The 20376-nt window shown below is 40.5% G+C and overlaps 1 protein-coding gene across 3 annotated transcripts in view; it reads left to right on the forward strand.

The window, feature by feature from the left end:
• Positions 1-17369, forward strand: part of srgap3 (SLIT-ROBO Rho GTPase activating protein 3) — a 54295-nt gene extending 36926 nt beyond the window's left edge. Inside the window, exons 6-22 of one of the 3 annotated variants that reach the window (XM_026167964.1) lie at positions 225-353; positions 2620-2841; positions 2919-3020; positions 3636-3833; positions 3973-4057; positions 5877-5904; positions 7086-7188; positions 7995-8055; positions 8646-8723; positions 8826-8960; positions 9361-9466; positions 10233-10460; positions 10640-10713; positions 13120-13300; positions 13424-13573; positions 13667-13976; positions 15151-17369. In XM_026167964.1, the coding sequence (XP_026023749.1) occupies positions 225-353; positions 2620-2841; positions 2919-3020; positions 3636-3833; positions 3973-4057; positions 5877-5904; positions 7086-7188; positions 7995-8055; positions 8646-8723; positions 8826-8960; positions 9361-9466; positions 10233-10460; positions 10640-10713; positions 13120-13300; positions 13424-13573; positions 13667-13976; positions 15151-15597 (2637 nt within the window). In that variant the 3' untranslated portion in view covers positions 15598-17369. Of the gene's footprint in view, positions 1-224; positions 354-2619; positions 2842-2918; positions 3021-3635; positions 3834-3972; positions 4058-5876; positions 5905-5983; positions 6962-7085; positions 7189-7665; positions 7697-7994; positions 8056-8645; positions 8724-8825; positions 8961-9360; positions 9467-10232; positions 10461-10639; positions 10714-13119; positions 13301-13423; positions 13574-13666; positions 13977-15150 lie in introns of those variants that run through there. The other 2 variants (XM_026167965.1, XM_026167966.1) reach the window with 2 other exon arrangements.
• Positions 17370-20376: the final 3007 nt, after the last annotated feature.

Consider the following 20376-nt stretch of genomic DNA (forward strand, 5'->3'; position numbering starts at 1 on the left):
TTTTTGGTCTTGATGCAGAGCTAGGCAAACTGGCTGCAGCACACAGCCATAATAACTAGGTGTGAGCCTGGCTGTGCCACTTAATACATATTATTATTATTATTAGCTTCTCTAGAGCCTGTTTCTCCAAACTTTCTCTTCCATCTCTACCTGTCTCATGATCCTCCCTACAGCACTGATGTGTTTTTTTCCCCTTTGTCTGCTCTCTCCTCTTATCTCCCCAGAGGCAGGCCAAGTATTCAGAGAATAAGCTGAAATGCACAAAAGCTCGGAATGACTATTTGTTGAACCTGGCAGCAACAAATGCTGTGGTTGCAAAATATTACATCCATGACGTCTCTGATATGATTGATGTAAGTATGCACTAAGCACATGTGTTTGTTTACCTCTGTCAGCTGGGATTTCTGATGTCGATTTAACACCGTAGCACTGTCACTTTTCTCTCCATCTGTTCGCGTGTCTCATTCGCTCTTAGCTTGTAAGCTGCTTGTTTTCAAGCTGCTCTGTTGGCCCGAGTAAAGTCTACTTAGCACCTTTTTTGGGGGGGAGGGGGGGGGATTATTAATAACAAACCTAACACTGATATGCTACTGACTAACTGTTGACATTAAATCTAGTTTAGCAATGTTCTGTACTTCAGCGCAGAAGGACATTTTTGACTGATGATTTCAATGGGCTCCATCAGTGTTGACAGAATTATTTCTGCTCAGTCTGCTTGCTCTCCTCTTCCTCAGTCTTTTTGTGGTTCATTTGTTTTTGTTGATGCTGCTTTTGGGAGCTTTGCTGGGACAAGCACAGCATGTCCTTGTAACTGTCTGCCTCTAACTGTCGCCCAGGAAAAAAAACATGGCCCAGGACAAAGACACATACACACAGAGGCACATTTTCTTCTGGTATCTGTGGGCTTTTCTTTCATGAATCATAATGTAGAACACAGGCTTTCTGAAGCTTAAGCAGCTGCACTTTACTTATTACAAATGAAAACTCAATTTTCACTGATAAAAAACCCATCTCTCCTCATCTGCAGTATGCGAAATGTGATTTCTGTGGTTGTTTTTGACAATTCAAGCTAAAAGTTATTCACATTGTTAATCAAAACCCTTGCTGGACAGTCTCACTATCTTTATTTAAAAGGATGACTTTGTTTAACAAACCACTGTTGGTTGGAAGTCAGTGAAAGTCAGCTGGTGAAAGCAGAGGCTCTGTTTATGCAGGCATGAATACAATTAATGTGGCTGGCACAAGCCTCTCAACCTCGGGTGACCTGCTACCCATTATGGCTCAGAAAGCAGATGAAGAAGCTTTTAATCACCATTTTTGACCAACAACATTTGAAATATATGAAAAATAAATATATAATATATAAATTCTAAATCTGAAGGTCACATTGTGTTTTCCTCGTGTCTCTGAGCTCCTGGCCTGTTTGTTACATTTTTGCCTGAGGCCAGCTCACCATACGGAGCTACATTAGCCACGGTGATGGATGCACATTTTCCTGGATGGTTGTGATAAGACATGATTTCAGTGGCATTTCTGTAATATTACACACATGACTTGTGGCTTAACCTTTGTTGGGCTATATGCAGCTCAATGGTGGTACTTTGGCATGCTGGGAACCCGATTTGTGGCTGTGGCTGCCTTTTTGCTGGGCAGCTCTTGCGTACTCAGTGTCTAGAAAATGAAAAGTCCATGTCATCCTTAATCCTGCTGGGCTAAAAGGAGTGGGATCATGAGCTCCACTGGTTTGTCTGCTGCAATCAAGTGAGAGGAAAAAAGGCTTAGTTTGTCATATGAGAGTCACAGCCCACCACATAAGAAACTTTGTACTCTTCCTATGATTATAGTGCGGTGCAACTGGGAGTTAATAGTACTTGTAGCATTTTATTTAGATTTTATATGGATGTAAGGATATGAGTGAATGTGTTCTCACTCTGTTTGCTTAGTTAAAAAGAAGCTAATTCACTCCCTCGAGTGTTTGGTCTACTGAGCCAGTTTGACTGAGTGGTGCAATGAAGCACACAAACTGAAGAGACTACTTCCTCAGTACTAAAGAGTGCTAAAGAGCGTCTACTTAGTGATTTACAGAGCTGTCAGTTGCCTCAAGCTCCCTCTAAACCTCTGCTCTACTATTCTCTTCTTAATTAGGTTACTTCTTACAGCTCTGTGTGATAAGGCTCTTTAATTATCCCTGATGTCCTACTGTGCTAGCTGCTGTAATTCTATGAACTGTACTTTTTTTTTTTTATTGTATCAGGTTATAATTTGGAATTTAGTCCATTAAATAAATAACTGAAAAAATACTGAATATAATTAGACTTGAATGTTTCACTTTTACATTCTTATTCTTTCACATATATTGGCGTATTAATTTATAGCACAGTTAAATAGTATATCATGGTCAGTATATCATGGCATTGCTGTTGCCTGTGATTGTTAGCAGACTTTTAACTACATCCAATTTCAGACGGGAACTTTTCACTTAGCATTACTGTGAAAACTCAGTTGTAGTTACAGACCACATGCAGTGGTTCCTTTTTTCCACAAATTTTTTGTTTTTACCATTTTGCTAACAACTACAGTTTATTTCTAAGTTATTAATCTAGTATTGTGTCTCTGCAGTGCTGTGACTTGGGCTACCATGCTAGCTTGGCACGCACCCTAAGGACCTATTTGTCTGCGGAGTACAACTTGGAGACATCACGCCACGAGGGACTGGACATCCTGGAGAATGCAGTGGACAACTTGGACTCCCGCAGTGACAAGCACAAGATCATGGATATGCATAACCAGGTGTTCTGTCCTCCAATGCGCTTTGAATACCTGCCACACATGGGAGATGAGGTGAGATGCTAGAAAATATTGCAGTTTAATTATTATTTTTTTTATTCCTTTCTAACCTGTTTTTTCTCCACCCTCAGGTGTGCCAAGTGAGCGCCCAGCAGCCGGTTCAGACCGAACTTCTGATGCGCTACCATCAACTGCAGTCTCGCTTAGCAACACTAAAAATTGAAAATGAGGAGGTGAGGGCCTATGAGCTGTGTCTGTCCAGCACCAGTAGCCCTCTCCTCCCCCTCTTAAACAAAAAGCCCTCTCTCATTTTCCCCAAGGCCATCATACCATCGGAGCAGGATGGCCACATCACCATCTGTTCTCATTGCAATTACTCTCCGATGACCCCTCTCTCTGCAGGGGCTGGGAATATATTTAGATTGTCACACTGCCAATGTTGTGTTTTCTATGAAGTTATATATGATGAAAAGATGAAAAGAGACCTTTCTCATTAAGAAACGCCGACAGAAAGGTGGAAATGGAAGCGATAATAACCAGGGACTGTTTAAATTGCAAGCGCCAACAGCTCTGTTTCTTCCCTGTCTCCCAGTGAATTGTGTTCTGGAAGATAATGAATGCTATTAGGGGAAATGGGCTTTATCAATCTCAATTCTAAACAAAAAGCCTCTCTCAATAATTTCATGAACAGTTTGTATCTGTGCCAGACACTCCTCATTTTCATGACTAGGCCTGATGTATGCTTGACCTGTAGCCTGCTCTCAACTCATATTCTGATGCAAAACAAAATACATGGGCAGCACAGGTTACGATGTAATGCTTTATGGGTGACCCTGCTATCTCTCCAGGTGAGGAAGACTTTGGATGCCACCATGCAAACACTGCAGGACATGCTGACAGTGGAGGACTTTGACGTGTCAGATGCCTTTCAACACAGCCGTTCCACTGAATCCATCAAATCTGTGGCCTCTGAGACGTACATGAGCAAGCTCAATATAGCCAAGAGGAGAGCGAATCAGCAGGAGACAGAAATGTTCTACTTTTCAGTGAGTTCATCTCTCGGTCCAAAGTCATGGCCTCTGAGCACCTTTTCAAAATAAAGCCATCAGTTATCAGCTGAGCAGAGGAAAAAGCATTTAAGCTGATTTCAATGGTACTGAAATGTTTCTTCACATCTCCATCTAGAAATTCAAAGAGTACCTGAATGGTAGTAACCTCATCATTAAGCTGCAGGCCAAGCATGACTTGCTGAAGCAGACACTGGGGGAAGGTAAGAATCCCTTTCTCTTGATTTCTCTTTGGCGTCTGGTAATGGCATGTGCATGAACTAGTGTTTTGCTGAGTAATGACCCACAGAAAACTGTTGATATCGGGGTTATAGTGGTGCAGCTATCAGGAAGCGAGGTATCAGAGTCCACAAAGACACCAGACACTTTTTTTAAAGATAGCAGAGGGAGTAAGAGCTGATATTCAGATAGAAAAGTACCACCCGAAAGAGCAGACCATATCCACTTTGAGGTATTCATTCCACCTTCTATTTATCTCCAGTGGTTAAAATATTATCCAGTTAGTCTCTGTATGGTGTAGCCGCAGGGGGGGTTTCTATTTCCAGGCTGCAAGAGAGAGGTTTTCTTGGCTCCCCCTCTTCCCCAAGGGTCCCCTTGTCACCTCGGCTGTGAACAGTTTATGCCCAATCAATCAGCAGGACCAAACTGAGGCCCATATCTGCAGCTGCTCCTGCACCAGGGGTTCAACTAATAGGAAAGGACACAAGGTGCAGCCAGCTGAGGCCTTGAGTCGTCCATGCATAGATTTTCACACTTATGTTCAGGTTATATTCATTATTTAAGCATTTATTATATTTTCAGGACCTGAGATTGTTCCTGTGATTACATTCAAGTCATGTGGCAAGCAATCATCTGCACACTCTTATACCCATAAACAATCACATTATCACTCAATGTCCGTGGTGTCGCAGCTGAGAGAATGTATGAGCAGAGCATATGGCGCCTCCAGGTACCACCCATGTTTAATTATTCAGGTGATCAATCAGGGCCGAGTCGTGCTCATTAGCTCGTTGCTTCACACCCAAGACTTGCGCGTTTGTGTATGTTTGTGTATGTTTGTGTACGCGCGCTTGCGTGGGAGCATGACAGAGGGGAACGAGATGAGACCGGTGAGTGCCACATGGCGTTTACATCTTGCTGCATGTATTAATAAAAACATAATGTCAAGTGTTGGCACTAGACAAGATTGTGCTGGGGCATCTGCCAGCCCTTCTTTTCCAGATAAAGACTCACCAATTTCCTTATTCTGTAAAATATGATTTGTTCTTGTCACTTTTTTTTTATTTTTTAGAATAGATATGTCACAGAGGAATCAAAAATCAATTTAGAGTTTCTCGCTCATGCTTGAATGAGGAATGCTTGCTCTGTAATTCCAAGGTTGCTCAAAGGTAGCGAGGTCTATCACTCAGTGGAATGATTTCATACCAGGCTAACTGTTGGTTCCTCACTTTAATGCTCCAAAGACCTGCTAGCAATGAGTTAGCCTTCACTCTTTCTTCCTTTGTTAGTCAGAGTAAATATAGAATAAATAAATAATGCTCTCATTGATGCCATTGTTATCCTTCTCTTTTTAAATAATTCTTTACATGATATCTCCTGTTCTTAGGTTTATCAGAATGCAAGGATAAGCATACGCATGTGTGGTTAAAAACCTATAACAAAAGGCTCAGTGAGCCAGCAAAGACATTGTTCAGTCTCAATACTGAAGGACCCCTCCCTACCCACCATACAAACACTGCAGCTGCCACCCTCATTTCTCTGCTCTGTAACCCTTTAGGGCCCTCTGGCTCCCCTGAGGCTTTAGCTACGACTGCTCAGGAGCTTTTTCAGTGAATGGTGTTAGCACCATTTTATTCACCCAGCCCTCAATGGCGATGTTGTTTGTCATGAATCCCTTTAGTGAGGCTGGACACTGACTGGAGTCTGTATAATGTGTACCAGAAAGAAACCAGTATATAACATCTCCCTCGTGTGTGCGTGTGTGTGTGTGTGTGTGTGTGTGTGTGTCTTTTTCCTTCGCAGGGGAAAGAGCTGAGTGCGGAACAACAAGGTAAGCTTGCACTTGAAGCGAGCTGCTTCTAATCTCTGACTCTCTGCCACAAAACACCTGCTTATTCCACTCTTTTCAGAATTCAAGATATTTAATTCATCTTTAGAAAAGAAAGGAAAAGAAAATGTTTTTAAAGAATTCCTACCGGAAAAATAAATGACATGTTTGCGTGTATTATGTAGTCATGAAAGTATTTAACATTTGCAAAAAAGGTACAAGTTGCTTTTTTTAAAACATATTGTTTATTGTTATAAATATTAAAAGGATATTTCTTTGCATCTTGCTGAACTTACCCAAAAGGTTGTTTCCATCTTTCTGTGGGTATATTGTGGCCATATATGATTTTGTTATGTATGTGAATGGATATAACAGATTTTGCATTTTGATGATTTTTTTAATGACAGATGAGAAATTTAAGGAAAATCCAATATCTAAACAGCCACTCAGTAACTCCAACAGAGAGAATACCACTCTGCTAAAACATATTCCCTCATTTTGTGCTTTGAAGAGGATGCATTGGTGTTAAGGTTTTGCATACTGTGAAGCTCGCTTTTGTACTTTTACACTCATCACACTTCTGTGACCCCTCGTGCCCCATGAATGGGGCACTTTAATATCGGAAGAGACCATCAGGACAAAAACAGCTTTGTGCTGATTTGCAGTGATCCTTCCCTACAAGAGGAAAAGATCCCTCACCACTTCGGGGAATTGAGGCCTCAGGATTTTCCTTTAGTTTGTCCTAGTATGTTCTTAAATAAAATGACATCAAAAACAATTTGTGTCATTTTCATTAGTGTTCACATAATATTAAAGATGATGCAAAAGGCATTCAGTTGGTTGTATAATCACATGTCACATTTGGTTTTCTAGGTCTGTATTTTTATTAACTATAAACTGTGGAAACTTAATTACTTCTCTCTTACTTGCACTTAAGCATTTAAAAAAAAATTATACTCCAGTCTTGGTCTTCCAAATCCACTGTTAGCAATGAAATGGAAATTGCATTCAAGCCCTTTTTTTACTCTACCGCTTGGTTTGTATTACCACAAACAAACAGATGATAAAGCTCTGTTTTAGAGCCAGATTTTTAATACCTGCTTTTGAACCATATTTTTTCTATAGTTTCACACAATGTGGTCTTTTGTTTTGTTTGTTTTTCTCCTTTTGTCCGTCATTTCCAGGCCCCCCACCCTTCCCCCTAAACCACAGAAAATGCGGAAGCCTAGGCCACGCTCCGTGTATAACCATAAGCTGTTTAACGGCAATATGGAGGCATTCATCAAGGTACCCTCTGGTGGTGGTGTATGACCGAGCGGTCCCTGTGGAGCAGGAGGGAAAGGCAGCTAGAGCCTTCGCTCTCGTTCTCTTCCTCTTTAGCCTTCTGTTCCTCCCTCTTCCAGCTGCCCTTGATCATGATATAACGCCTCTGTTTAACCTCTAATCCGTTTCCTTCCTTCCACGGTTCTGCTGGTGCAGACAGACAGAGCGTCAGTCAGCTGTCTCTTTATTTCCTTCCAGAACAATTTACCATCTCTGGCTTTTTTTCTTTCTTTCTTTTTTTTTGTTGGACTGAGGCAGGAGTCAGCAGTATGTCTGCTTTGTCCCTCACTGCACCCAATCCTTACTGCATTTCTAAGGCTGTGTTATGACCAGTCCCTGTAATTTGCTTTTAACTTGCAAAGGACTCAGTTGAGCTTTTCTAACCTTTTTGTTGACCCTTCTTCCTCTTCTTCTTCTGTGCTTTGCTGCTTTCTGTCCCAGAGGAAGAAGGAATGCCCGCGCCCGCATTCAGGTACTGCCATAGTGAGGGAACATGACAAACTAAAACTTCCGAACTAATAGTAGCCATTCATTTGCTGCTGCTTCTGCTCTACCTGCATGCTATAAGTCTTCACAACTGTTTGTGCAGTTTTTGGTATTAGACTACTTCTGTCTTGTCATGTTTTGCTTTTTTGTTATTATACTATGTGATAGATAGATAGATAGATAGATAGATAGATAGATAGATAGATAGATAGATAGATAGATATCACTTATTAGATCCGTATAAAAGCAAAAATTCATAATGTATTTATTTCTTTTCTTTTCAGGATTCAGGTCAACCAATTCCACTTGTTGTTGAAAGCTGTATCAGATACATCAATCTATATGGTAAGTCTTTCATCAAGCCCTTCTGCGTGATGGGGCAAAAATAACGAGAGTGAACTGTAAAGTAAAGTCCTTTGAAAACTTCTTTAGACTTACAAGAAGAGACATCAGCAGTCTATTTTCACAAATAGATGCTGGTAGAAGCTTGCTCTGCTCGCCACCGCAGCACTCAGCTGCTTACCAGTGATTTCGCAGGCTCATAACAATAGGTCACACACTGAGAGTTTTGAAAGTCCCATTGGTCTTTGTTTAGTAAGTTCAGCCAACTCACCCCCACCGCCCATAACTCCTCCCTGTCTACCTTTCACATCTGTCTTCAGCTCGTTGGTTTAGCCTGCAGGCCTTTCCCCTGGATCTGGACCTAATGAAACTACAGAAAACTGATTAGAACCCTCTAACTGGAACCATATGGTGCAGACTCACTGAGGGGCCCTCTGCTGGAAAAATATGCATCTCCCTTTATGACTAGATTACATTTCCTGCTCTGTGTTATGTGTTTCCAGTGGGCTTTCAAAGAAGCTGGCAGTGGTTTTGGAGATAATGGCAGCTAGCGTAACTCTAATTCAGTAAATTCTGGGTTGTATTTCTTTCAGGTTTGCAGCAGCAAGGCATATTTCGTGTGCCAGGATCGCAGGTGGAGGTCAATGATATTAAAAACTCATTTGAGAGAGGTTAGTCAATATTTCAACATGATCTGTGGGATGAACTACCTTGATACGTTTTTCAGTTCAACAAATGCTGCCGCTGAAAGCACTCGTGTGTTTCTTAATTAGGTGAGGATCCCTTGATTGATGATCAGAATGAGCATGATATAAACTCAGTGGCAGGCGTCCTGAAGCTGTACTTCAGAGGACTCGAGAACCCGCTCTTCCCAAAGGAGCGTTTCCTGGATTTCATCTCTACTATCAGTGAGTTAACAGACCTTGCTTCAAGCGTTTTTCACTCACCTTCACAGAAAAGAGAAAACACAGTGATAGGTAGATGTTTAGCTTTATTGGACTAGAGAAAGTCATGCCGTGCTGCACGTGGAAGCAGTCTAACAGTAACACCAGTGCTTTCTGCTTTGGGGTGCAGGCCACATAACTGTGCCACGTGCAAGTTCACCACAGGATAATTTCTCCACTGTTTCAAATAATGTGATCACTCACTGTGGCTTTGGGCTGGTGAAATGCATGAGGCGGCATATTAAATTGTCAAAAACCATTTTCAGAATCTCCACCACTTTTTGCCTTGGCACTGTAGCTGCAGTTCGTGTCTCTCTTTTTTTTCAGTGCAGCATCTTTAAACGTCTCTGTTTCTGTCTTTCAGAGCTGGAGTCTGAAGCTGAGAGAGCACACCACATCCAGCAGATTATTGTCACTCTTCCTCGGACCATCATAATCGTCATGAGATATCTTTTTGCTTTCCTTAACCAGTGAGTCACACATTTCACTGCTTTGGGTCTCCCAAAACAGTGTAAAAAGATGAGTTCGGCAGTTGCTTAAGCACCAGGATATGACACTGAATCTTACACCTTTACTAATATGAAAATTACAGAATAGGCATACAATATGGAAAAAAGTATAGACAAAACAAAAGTGTATTTAAAATAAGACATGGTATTTATTACTATATCAGTGTTTTAGAAGTTATTTATAGGTTTCCATATTGGAATAAGAAACCTTTCTTCTGATAATAGATGTTTTCTGTGCTCCTTTTACTGAATTTAGCTGATTTAATTGTCAAATTTGTTGGAGCCATATGAACTGCAATGATGCTGCTCAACCTCAGCTTAAGTACAATGTTCAAGTAGACATTTATTATGGCTTCCTCTTGATGATTTCCTTTTGATGACTCGATGACTTCGTTATTAAGAGTGGGCTGTGCGGTGTAAGTTGATTCCTTGGAGAGGTTGACTGATCAAAATGTTTTTCAAGTAAGCTGCAGTGATGACTGTACATAAGGACTGAAATCAGGTGAAGCCAGTGACGCCCTAAGAGACGTATCTGCTACTGCAAATTCTGTCAAAATAGACAAAATAGAAAGAGAAATTGAATCGTTTCTAAATGAACTGATGAATCTTAATAATCAGATTAGCACATATTTATGTTGTTTGGTTATCAATAAGGTTTTAGCTAAATAGATGTACAGTTTGCATACATAACAAAAAATTGTGACTTCTGTCCTGTGCCGTCCGTCAGTCTTTCACAGTACAGTGACGAGAACATGATGGATCCATACAATTTAGCTATCTGCTTTGGTCCAACTCTGATGCCCATCCCAGATGGCCAGGATCCTGTAGCATGTCAAGCTCATGTTAACGAAGTCATCAAGACTATAATTAGCCACAATGAAGTCATCTTTCCAAGTCAACGAGAGCTGGATGGCCCAGTCTATGAGAAGTGCATGACAGGGGGCGAAGAGTATTGGTAGGTATTGTGGTACAGTGTAATACGTATGTGATACTATAGTGTGTTCAGCTCTGTTTTGCATTGATTTTAAGGCTGAATTGTGACAGTAAATTAACAAATTCACTGTACAAACATGATTTTTTCATATTTTTTTATCTACATATTAATGTCTTTCTGGTCTGTTTTTGTTTCTCTAGTGACAGTCCACACAGTGAACCAGGAACCATTGATGAGGCTGATAATGGGACAGAACCACACACCAGCGATGAGGGTTAGTCGCTTCCTTTTTTTATTAAAGGCCTCGTAATAATTTTTCTCCCACTGACCAACAGTAACAGGCCACCACTTGAATTACTATAAAAGGCTTTAGGACCTAATACCTTTATAACTAAGAGAATACCCATCAGCCTTTTCAGCCTTTTGTTTACTGCTGTGTGCCAACATACCAAACTAAGGTGTTGAACATAAAAAATTATCCTCCTGCTGAACATCTGCATTATTGTTGTGAGAGAGAGGCTATCAAGAAGCCATTCTTAAGGAAGGAAGACGGAGAAAAAGCTGAGCTATGCCACATTACACAAGAACTGGACTAAAAATCAATGGCAAAGGGTCTTAAGGAATGATAAATCCACAAAAAAATCATTTAAAAAGAAAGACTGTCATCAGTATAGAGAGGTACAACAGTGTCTATAGCCGTATGTAAAACACGGTGGAGGCTCTGTCATGATTTGAGGCTACCTGATGGTGTTGGGGGATTATGAAAACTAGAAAGTACCATCAGATTTTGATCCACCGTGCAATACCATCTGGAAAAAGTCTGATTGGCAACAGCTTAATTTTTCAGCATGGTTATGATCCCAAACACACTGCCAATGCAGTACAAACCTATCTGGATAGAAAAACACCAGTGGAACGCCATCAGTCACAGATTGGCCTCCCCAGAGCCTGGACCTTCACATTATTGAAGCATTGTGGGATCATCATGACAGAGAACAGAACAAAAGACAGCCAAAATCCAAAGAAGAGCTTTGTATGTCCATCAAGAACCCCGGAGAACTATTCCTGAAAATTACCTAAAGAGAATTTACAATAAGAGAGTTCAGGCTGTGCTGAAGAGTAAAGGTGGTCAAATCAAATATTGACCTTTAAGCTCTGTTCTTGCTTTATACACTATATCTCCATGCATGTTTGCATTTTTCAATAAATCGCTGCACCTTTTTTCCATTTTTGTAGCAAAGCAAAGAAATAAGGGCCAGTGAAGACTTGCAAACCGCTGTAAGCAGTCAGGCTACCTCTATGCCTATACAGCGTATAAACCTACCTATAAATGGCAGAGCTGTTATTTTCATTTAGCTCTGATGTTAGTGGCCATCTGAACTGTGGTCTTGTGTCTGTAGTTAAATTCAGAACTTCAGCATAACGTTATCATTCTCTCACATTGTGGTAGATGGTAGTTTTAGACTTGTTGTGGTTAACTATTATTCTATTGCTCCAGAGACAACTATTTTTAAAAACAGATATACTGGTCGTTTGCTAAGCAATTCACATTTTAAACATGTGTATAACAAGGATTTCACACAAGACATATAAGAATATATATGTGGGATTTTAGAATTGTTTGTGGATCAGAAAGTCTTAAATATAGCCTGACCTTTTTTATTAGTGCTTTTGACTGAGAGGTGAGCGAGGCTTGAGCTGCAGCGGCTTCTGATCACAACAGGTTAAGTGATGTTTGAAGCTGAAGGCAAGTTGAGTAAAGAGTATTGGCATGCAGCACTGCCTCTTTGATCTATTTGTGTGTGCGTATGTGTGTGTCTGGCCACCCCACCCCCTGCTCTCATGCTTGTTCTTTGTTCAGCATTAGTCAGCAACTCTCCTGAGACTTTCTCCTTTGTGTAGTATTTCCCACTCTTAGCTTTGAATCCATAATCAGGGCAGGCACGTAAGCCAAAACGCAGGTAAAACAGAGAATCATATCTCCTCTCGGTGACAACAACTATCTGTGACATTCATCTGTGTTGTTGGCTCTTTTGGTGCTTTTCTTACTTGGTAAGACCAAAGGCTGGTTTCCTGATGCAAGTTATTCTCCTGCTGGCCTTAGTATTGGGAGTGAAGTGCTGTGTTTTTGCAGTTTGTCTCCTGTGGCAATGCGTCAGGTTTAATTTAAGAAATTAAAATATAGTTCTTACACGCGCTGCAATGACAGTGTCCTTATAGTTGAAATAAAACATGAACAAAGCTGCTTTTCAACTTTGTCTTGTGCTCTCTTCTGTAACACTCAGACACACCTCTAATGGGTTTTCAAAATAAAAGTACACTTGCAGGTTTTCTGGCTCATAGATGATTCCTGTTCAACACACAGTGAACTCTGACTGACCCTACTGGCCTTTTGAAATCCACCTTTCAAATCAAATCAAACTCTCTGGTTCAATTACTATTGAAGCAACCAAGAAATGTTAGAAAACATAATATGTGCTTCAGTTTGTATTTTTACAGCCCACATACACAAGTAATAAAGTTGATATAAAGGAAACGTGCCTGTTTGAGGGATTTGCCACAGAAAAAAGAGCTATGAGATACAGCTTACACAGTGCTGTCTGTCTCGTGGTATGACTAATCATGCTGTGTCCACTTTGATTCGTTTTTTCATGCTTACTTTCTTGTTTGTTTCTTTCAGAAGTGGAACAGATTGAGGCCATTGCCAAATTTGACTATGTGGGACGCAGTCCCAGGGAGCTGTCCTTCAAGAAGGGAGCCTCCCTGCTTCTGTATCACAGAGCATCTGAAGACTGGTGGGAAGGCCGTCACAATGGCGTGGATGGCCTCATCCCTCATCAGTACATCGTAGTACAAGACCTGTACGTGCCAACAGACTGAGCTTTAGTAGTTCTTTATCTTGTGTTAAGTACTGTAAGCCCTTTGTATTTGTTGTAGTCTGCATCCATAGCTTATTCTTAGTGCACCTGAATCTGCTCTTTCAGAGATGATGCGTTCTCAGATAACCTCAGCCAGAAAGCAGATAGTGAAGCCAGCAGTGGACCGTTGCTGGAAGATAAGGGTTCATCCAAAAACGATGTCCCATCACCATGCGAGCAATCACCGGATTACAACTTTGGAGGAGTCATGGGGAGGTACATTTAAAAATAAACACCTTTCATTTTTCAAGTGTTTGTAATGTTGAGACATTTTCTTGACAGTTGATATGATCTGATCCATGTCTGCAGGGTCAGGTTGCGATCTGATGGAGCAGCAATCCCACGTCGCCGAACAGACACCCAGAGCCCAACAAGAGTGCCTGACACTCCACCACGGGCTGCAGCCTGTCCTAGCAGCCCTCACAAGGTATCCATCAGCAAAGGCCGCATGGAGAGCCCAGAAAAAAGGCGCCTTGGTACCTTTGGCAGTGCAGGAAGCATAAACTATCCAGATAGGAAGGGCTATCCTGAGGGCCACCCACTAAGGCCAGTGCCAGGGACCACTCGCCACAGCAGCCTGGGGGACCACAAATCACTAGACACTGAGGCTCTGGCAGAGGTAAGACTAAAATAAACAGTTTTAAATTTTAATTCACAGAGTATGTCTCTTGTCTCAAACATTAATAGGGTACAAGTGAGAACAGTTGACAGGGAAGCTTGTCTGAGAGCAGGAGATGTGACTGTATAGAGTATAAAACATGGACGTAACTACCTGGTTAGAAAAAATGAAGCCAATGCCAAAGTGCATTAAACCTGTGTCTGTCTGACAGCCACCAGATGGCGATAGCTTAGATTGCAAAAAGACGTTTGCTATTATAGAAGTCTACAAGAAAAAGGCTTTCTGTCCTAACCTATGTGAACACTTTTCTTCTGAATTTACGAGTTCAGTCACTCACTTTGGCTCATGTTGGGAAAAAAATCTTCATTATGCCATCTTTCCAAATGGAGGATTATTTGTGGTATGAAACCACAAGCTCATTGGCTAAGGAGTTGTTAATCACAAGTTGTTAGCCAACTAGCATGCGGTTTCACAGTCAGACCCACTAATCCTCATCATATCTAGTTTTTGCTAGCAAGATGGCGACGGCGGAAAAGCTTGATACTTCCTGATAGGTACTGATACTTCACAATGGATGACATCACTGTAGCCAACATCCATGTTTGATATTGTTGCACTCAGGTAGACCTGTATCTCTGAAACCGAAGCTAGAGCACACTGCTGGCCTTGATCCAGGTTCTCTTCATTTGCTAACCAGTGCATAAATAAGCTTGCTTTAGAATTCAGGAAGGGTCAGTTTTTCAAAGGGTTTGGAATAACTAATAAAGTTAGGATTAGTATTAGGGTCTATGGGCAAATGTACAGATGTGCTGATGTATATACATGTACCAATATACAGATGATCTGTATTGCTATACAGAGGGGCAGATATACAGATGTACTGTGAACAAATATACAGATGTGCTACGTATATACAACACAGCTAATTTGCAAAATCCGAAGAGATGCTGGGCCTCGCATGATGCACGCGCCACCATCTTGAGTTTTTTTTCTACCCAGTATGAATATAAACAGGACAATAACAGTGGTATGTTTAAGCCATTTTATGGAAATATAAATATATTCGACATGATAACTAAGCTTTTTGTAAACCGTGTTAAACAAAACTTTTTTAGGTAACGCAGTGGAGTCCTGGCTTTTATTTCTGATTTCTCTGCTTTTTTCGTTTCTTCAGGACATAGAGAAGACTATGAATACGGCACTTCATGAGCTGCGGGAGCTGGAGCGCCAAAACACCGTTAAACAGGCTCCCGATGTTGTCTTGGACACACTGGAGCCAATGAAGAATCCGGTTAGCTCAGAGCCCGGGAGTCCACTGCACACCATTATGATCCGTGATCCAGATGCTGCCATGCGGCGCAGTAGCAGCTCAACATCTGAGATGATGACCACCTTTAAACCGGCTCTCTCTGCCCGGCTGGCTGGAGCACAGTTACGCCCCCCGCCCATGAGACCAGTCCGACCTCCTCCAACGCAGCACCGCTCAAGCAGCTCCAGCTCTTCAGGGGTCGGCAGTCCAGCTGTGACTCCCACTGAGAAGATGTTTCCGAGTAACAATGCATCTGCGGGTTCCAATGTGAATATTTCCGGTGATGGCGGAGATAAGTCTGGTACCATGTAGCAAAGGTGGAAGCTTGTAGGCAAGAGGCCTGTGAAGCTTTCCAAGTGGGAGAAAAGCTTATGGAAACAGATGTTGATGTGTGCAAACCAGATACGGATATACTCCTGTCTGTTTTTTGCTTGACTTAATTCGTATATAAAGGATGCCACTAAAGCTTCTAAAGTATGTTACCATGGTAATAAAGCAGTGGCAGAAGCTGTAGAGGTGTGATAAAGCTCAGCTCTCTTTGAAACTTGATTTAACTAGACTAAATGTGTATAGGAATACGTGTATTTCAGTTATACCTCAGTTTTAACAAAAGTCTGTGGCCATGTTCTTGTTTCAGAGATGCAATGAATGCAAGTAAAGCAATACTTGTGTGAAATTTGGTTTTCTGCCCATCACATATCCAGTCCAGCCAATCTTTCAGTCCCTCCTCTTATGTGAAAACGCCTCACGTCGGCAGTTGTTCAGGCGTAAAAATATGTCCGTTTGTCCATTTTGGGCAAAGGCCTTATGGCTGTAAATACAAAGTTACTTGAAATAAACATCCTTTCTGTTTGTATTATAATACATTGGATCTTCAGCAACATAACAGTGAAATTTATTCCTGCATGCACAGATTGGGGAAAATAAGGGAAAGTTGCATCACTGAAAGGAGACTTGCAATGAAATGATCTGTGAACAAGCTTGCTAATTCTAAGAAATCCATATGACTTTAAACTCTGATCCACAAGAATGAAAAACTAAAATCAGGATTCAGATGCCCACATATTAAAAAATAATAATGCCTTGCCACCATACATTGACTTTTCGTGTGGGTTTCGCTGCAAAAGATGGAGCATCTTGGCATGAAGATGATCTGTGAAGTCTTAGAAATTACTAATCAGTACTAGAGTAAAATAAGTCAGCCTCTACCATCACGCATGGTTGAACAGCGGACAGACGTAACACGGCTGTTTCCATATTTTATTTTGTTTTTCTAGTTGCTGTGTATGGAATGCAGAAGAATAATGCACCAACTAATGTAGGAATCCTGTGGTAAACTTGTACATAATATATAGCTAGTAATTTGTAAGTGTTATTTGTGTACAGGTTAATATGAAATGTCGTAAAGGGTTGATATGAATGGCACTTGTAAGGATTCTGAACCACCTTTTTATCATTTCCGGTAAAGTTCAAACATTTTGACTGAAAAAAAAGAAAAGAAAACAAAGAGTTCAGATCATCATTCACCATAGTACTGTTCAAATGGTACTCATGTGAACTATAGACCACTAATTGCTGCTGGAAACAACACAAAGTATGTTTTTGACATATCTTTCAGTCTCTTCTCAGTTCGCAAAAGGTTTTCAGGTTCAAGTCATATTTGGGTGATTTTTAGTATTATGAAAGAAACAGTGAAACTTCTGATGGTTCCTCTTTCACACTGAAAATGCTGTGCTCACCCAGAAAAGCTGGAGAACTAGATGTGTTAACGTGCAGTCATCAGAACGGCCTCCTTCTTTCTGCCTTTTACATGATAGATTGTCTATGGTTACCGATACACTCAGATTGTAGACTCGTACTCTTAGTTGGAAGAAATCTAAAGAAGAACATTTAAGTATTTATATCTACTGTACCTCTTGTCATCCTGACAGCTGTAATCTAAAGACCCTGTAATCCGCATCCCAAAGAGCCTGCTCTGTTTTGCATGTCTTGCGCTGTAATGTGGGACTCGACGGTATGTGGTGCCTTGGCTTGGTGAAACGCACAACTTAATTAAAAATTGGACTAAGTAACTGCCCTTAGTATTTACGTGGGTTGAGAGTGATGAATTAAGATACTCATAACTGTTGCTAGATCAGAAGTGAACAAGAACTAACAACGCCTGATTGAACAAAAGCAAAATAACAAAAATGCATCGAATCTAACAAAAATTATTCGCATGGAAATCACAGTTTCCCTGTCAAATGCAGACACCTGATGTAAAATGAAAATACTCGCTTGTTGTTGGTGTATTGTTTGCTTTTCGACTATCAAATTATTTACCTATATACAAAAGTACAGGGTGGAAGGATTAGTAAGAACAGAGAGCTAGTACAGCCAGAATAAAGTTGATATAGCATTTAAACGTACACAGTGCTGTCACCCCCTCTGCTGGTTCCTGCTGGTATTGCATAAGCAAGCGGAGGCTATTGCTCTCGATGGGCATTATGATCCAGAATCATCGCAATGGTTTAATGAATCCTTCTAGTTTTAACATCTTATTAACCTGGTTATTAGTTTTGCACCAGTTGATCTACAGTATATGAAGTTAATGTTACAAAACGCTTCTGTTATTAAAATATGAAGAAAGCACACAATTCAATTTAAAAGGGGGGAAATAAATTACATTTAGGTAGATTATTATTTTTTGTTTTGTTTTTATTTATAGAATATAAGTGGAGCAGAAGATTTGAGTGCCTTTTGTGCACAACATCAATTTTTATTGGACTTTTACTTTTTTACTTTTTTAACTGTGATATGTGGTTAGTTGTCATGTTTATTATAAACTGATGTTGCCTTCTTTTAATCTTTATTTTCTCTTGCTACTCAGTAGTCAGGCCAACATAAGTGTTATATTGTGTATAAAATCATTGAACTGCTCGTCTGTGCTTGGGTGAGACCTGAAGATCAGGAGCTATAAGAACTACTGTATACGTAATTTACTGGCAGAGCTCGGTAGAATCATCTCCTTTACTTTTTGGGGGTTTCCCTGTGAACTGCCTGTGCTGTGGTTGAGCCTTTAATTCTTGCCATTTTGCTCCTTCCCTTTCAAAAAAACATCGCTGCCAGATGGACTCATATGGACCCTCTACATGAGAGGTTATAAAGGCACTTGGTGCACTCTCATCAGTCCCTACATGTGATGTTACAGTGCCATTTTCTTTTCTGGAATGTGTGCTTAAATGGGTTACACTGATAGTCTGGTGACAAGAGAAGACAGCAAGCTATTAATCAAGAAGAAAATCCCAGTATGAGAACAGAATATGGCCTCATCGGAGGACCGGAGTGTGAGTTGCTGTCACGCTGTTTACTTTCTCTTTAATTGTTTGTCTGGTGATGCTGTTTGTTGGTGAGTGTCTGGTGGGTTGAAACCTGTGATGTAACGTACATCATGCCACTGACTGGATGTTGAAAACTCCTGCATCCAAATAAAAACCATTATTGCTCTGTCATCCAGACTTTCTGAGTCACTGGTTTTGATGCTTGAAAAGAAAAACAAAACAAAACAAAGAACGTAATCAGAGAGATGTTTGTCTTCTGTCTTGAAATAGCCATACATCTTTAATGGGAAACCTTGTCAAGGCTAAACATTACTGTAAGTGTAATATTGAGGTACATACAACTTCTCAAAAAAACTCAGAAAATATGATCTAGTGTTACACATTAAACTATTCAGCAATTTAAAAAAAAAAAAAAAAAAACGACCTCCAGCTTGAAGTTTCTATTCAATTCGGAGCCACAATGTTACAGTATGCATAAACCATGGGGTTTTTTTCGGCACACCTGTTTAAGTTTACAGCACAGATGTCTAATCAGCCAATCACATGGCAGCAAATCAGTGCATTTAAACATATAGAGTCCAGATGACCTGCTGAAGTTCAAACTGAGCATCAGAATAGGGGAGAAAGCAGATTTGAACACGGTGTGGTTGTTGGTGCTAGATGAGCTGGTCTGAGTAAGTAGGAAACTGATGATCTGCTGGGATTTTCCCACACAACCATCTATAGGGTTTACAGAGAATGTGCCGAAAAGGAGAAAATATCCAGTAAGCATCACTTCACCTGATAAAAAAATGTCTTGTTGATGTCAGATGGCATCAACTCTGTAATGCTATCATGTCAATATGAACCAAAATCTTTGAGAAAAGTTTCTAGGACCTCGTTAAATGTGCACCACAAATAATAAAAGCAGATCTGAAGGAGAACAGGGGTCCTACCCTGTCATAACAGGATATAACTAATGGTGTGGCACTGAGTATATAATGGACAGCATGGAACTGTACTACGGCATGTTAAAGTAAAATCATTATGTTTAGAGACACTGCTTAGGTATTTTTATCAAGTACAATTTTGATTGCCGTGTGTGCACAGTGAAGAATGTTTTATTGTTATTATTATTATTATTAATTCTGCAAAATCATCAGAATCAGAATACTTTATTAATCCCGAAGGAAATTAGGGTTACAGCAGGCAGCACGCTAATGGCGCATGCGCACTTACAAAGCAACCTTCTGACCTTCTGACCAACTTTACACAAACATCACATCACAAAAGCATGATAAATTAAAGTAAACAAAAAAGTATTTTAGCAACATGTTAGGCCAGCTTGTTTCTGAAACTCTGCTGGAGGTATGAACACCATTCTCCCAAAACATATTCCAGCATTTGGTGTTTTGATGAGTGCATTGGAGAACTCTTAAAAACATGTCGGTCCAAAATCTCTCGTGACTGTGAAAGTCATTGCATGTAATTATCTAATTTTTGTGATTTACTCAGACTGTTAGAAGATCTGTAATACTCCAGGGTTTGGGGCATTGTGATTGTGGATGAGACCACACCCATCAGGATTGAAATGCGTAATTAAATAATCAAAGTGATGATTCAAATCATCACTTTGATTTGAATCACCAGACGGTGATCGTTCTTTCTAGAGACAAGTGAACCTCTGCCATGCCAGAAACATTAGAACACAACCCTCCTGTCACCCATTTATATATAAAAGCTCCCTGAACTCTAATCACATCTGTTCTCCATGAATGAGGGACAGATGACA

The sequence above is a fragment of the Astatotilapia calliptera genome, chromosome 5 (genome assembly GCF_900246225.1).
Source record: "Astatotilapia calliptera chromosome 5, fAstCal1.2, whole genome shotgun sequence".
In the NCBI taxonomy this organism is placed as follows: Eukaryota; Metazoa; Chordata; class Actinopteri; order Cichliformes; family Cichlidae; genus Astatotilapia; species Astatotilapia calliptera.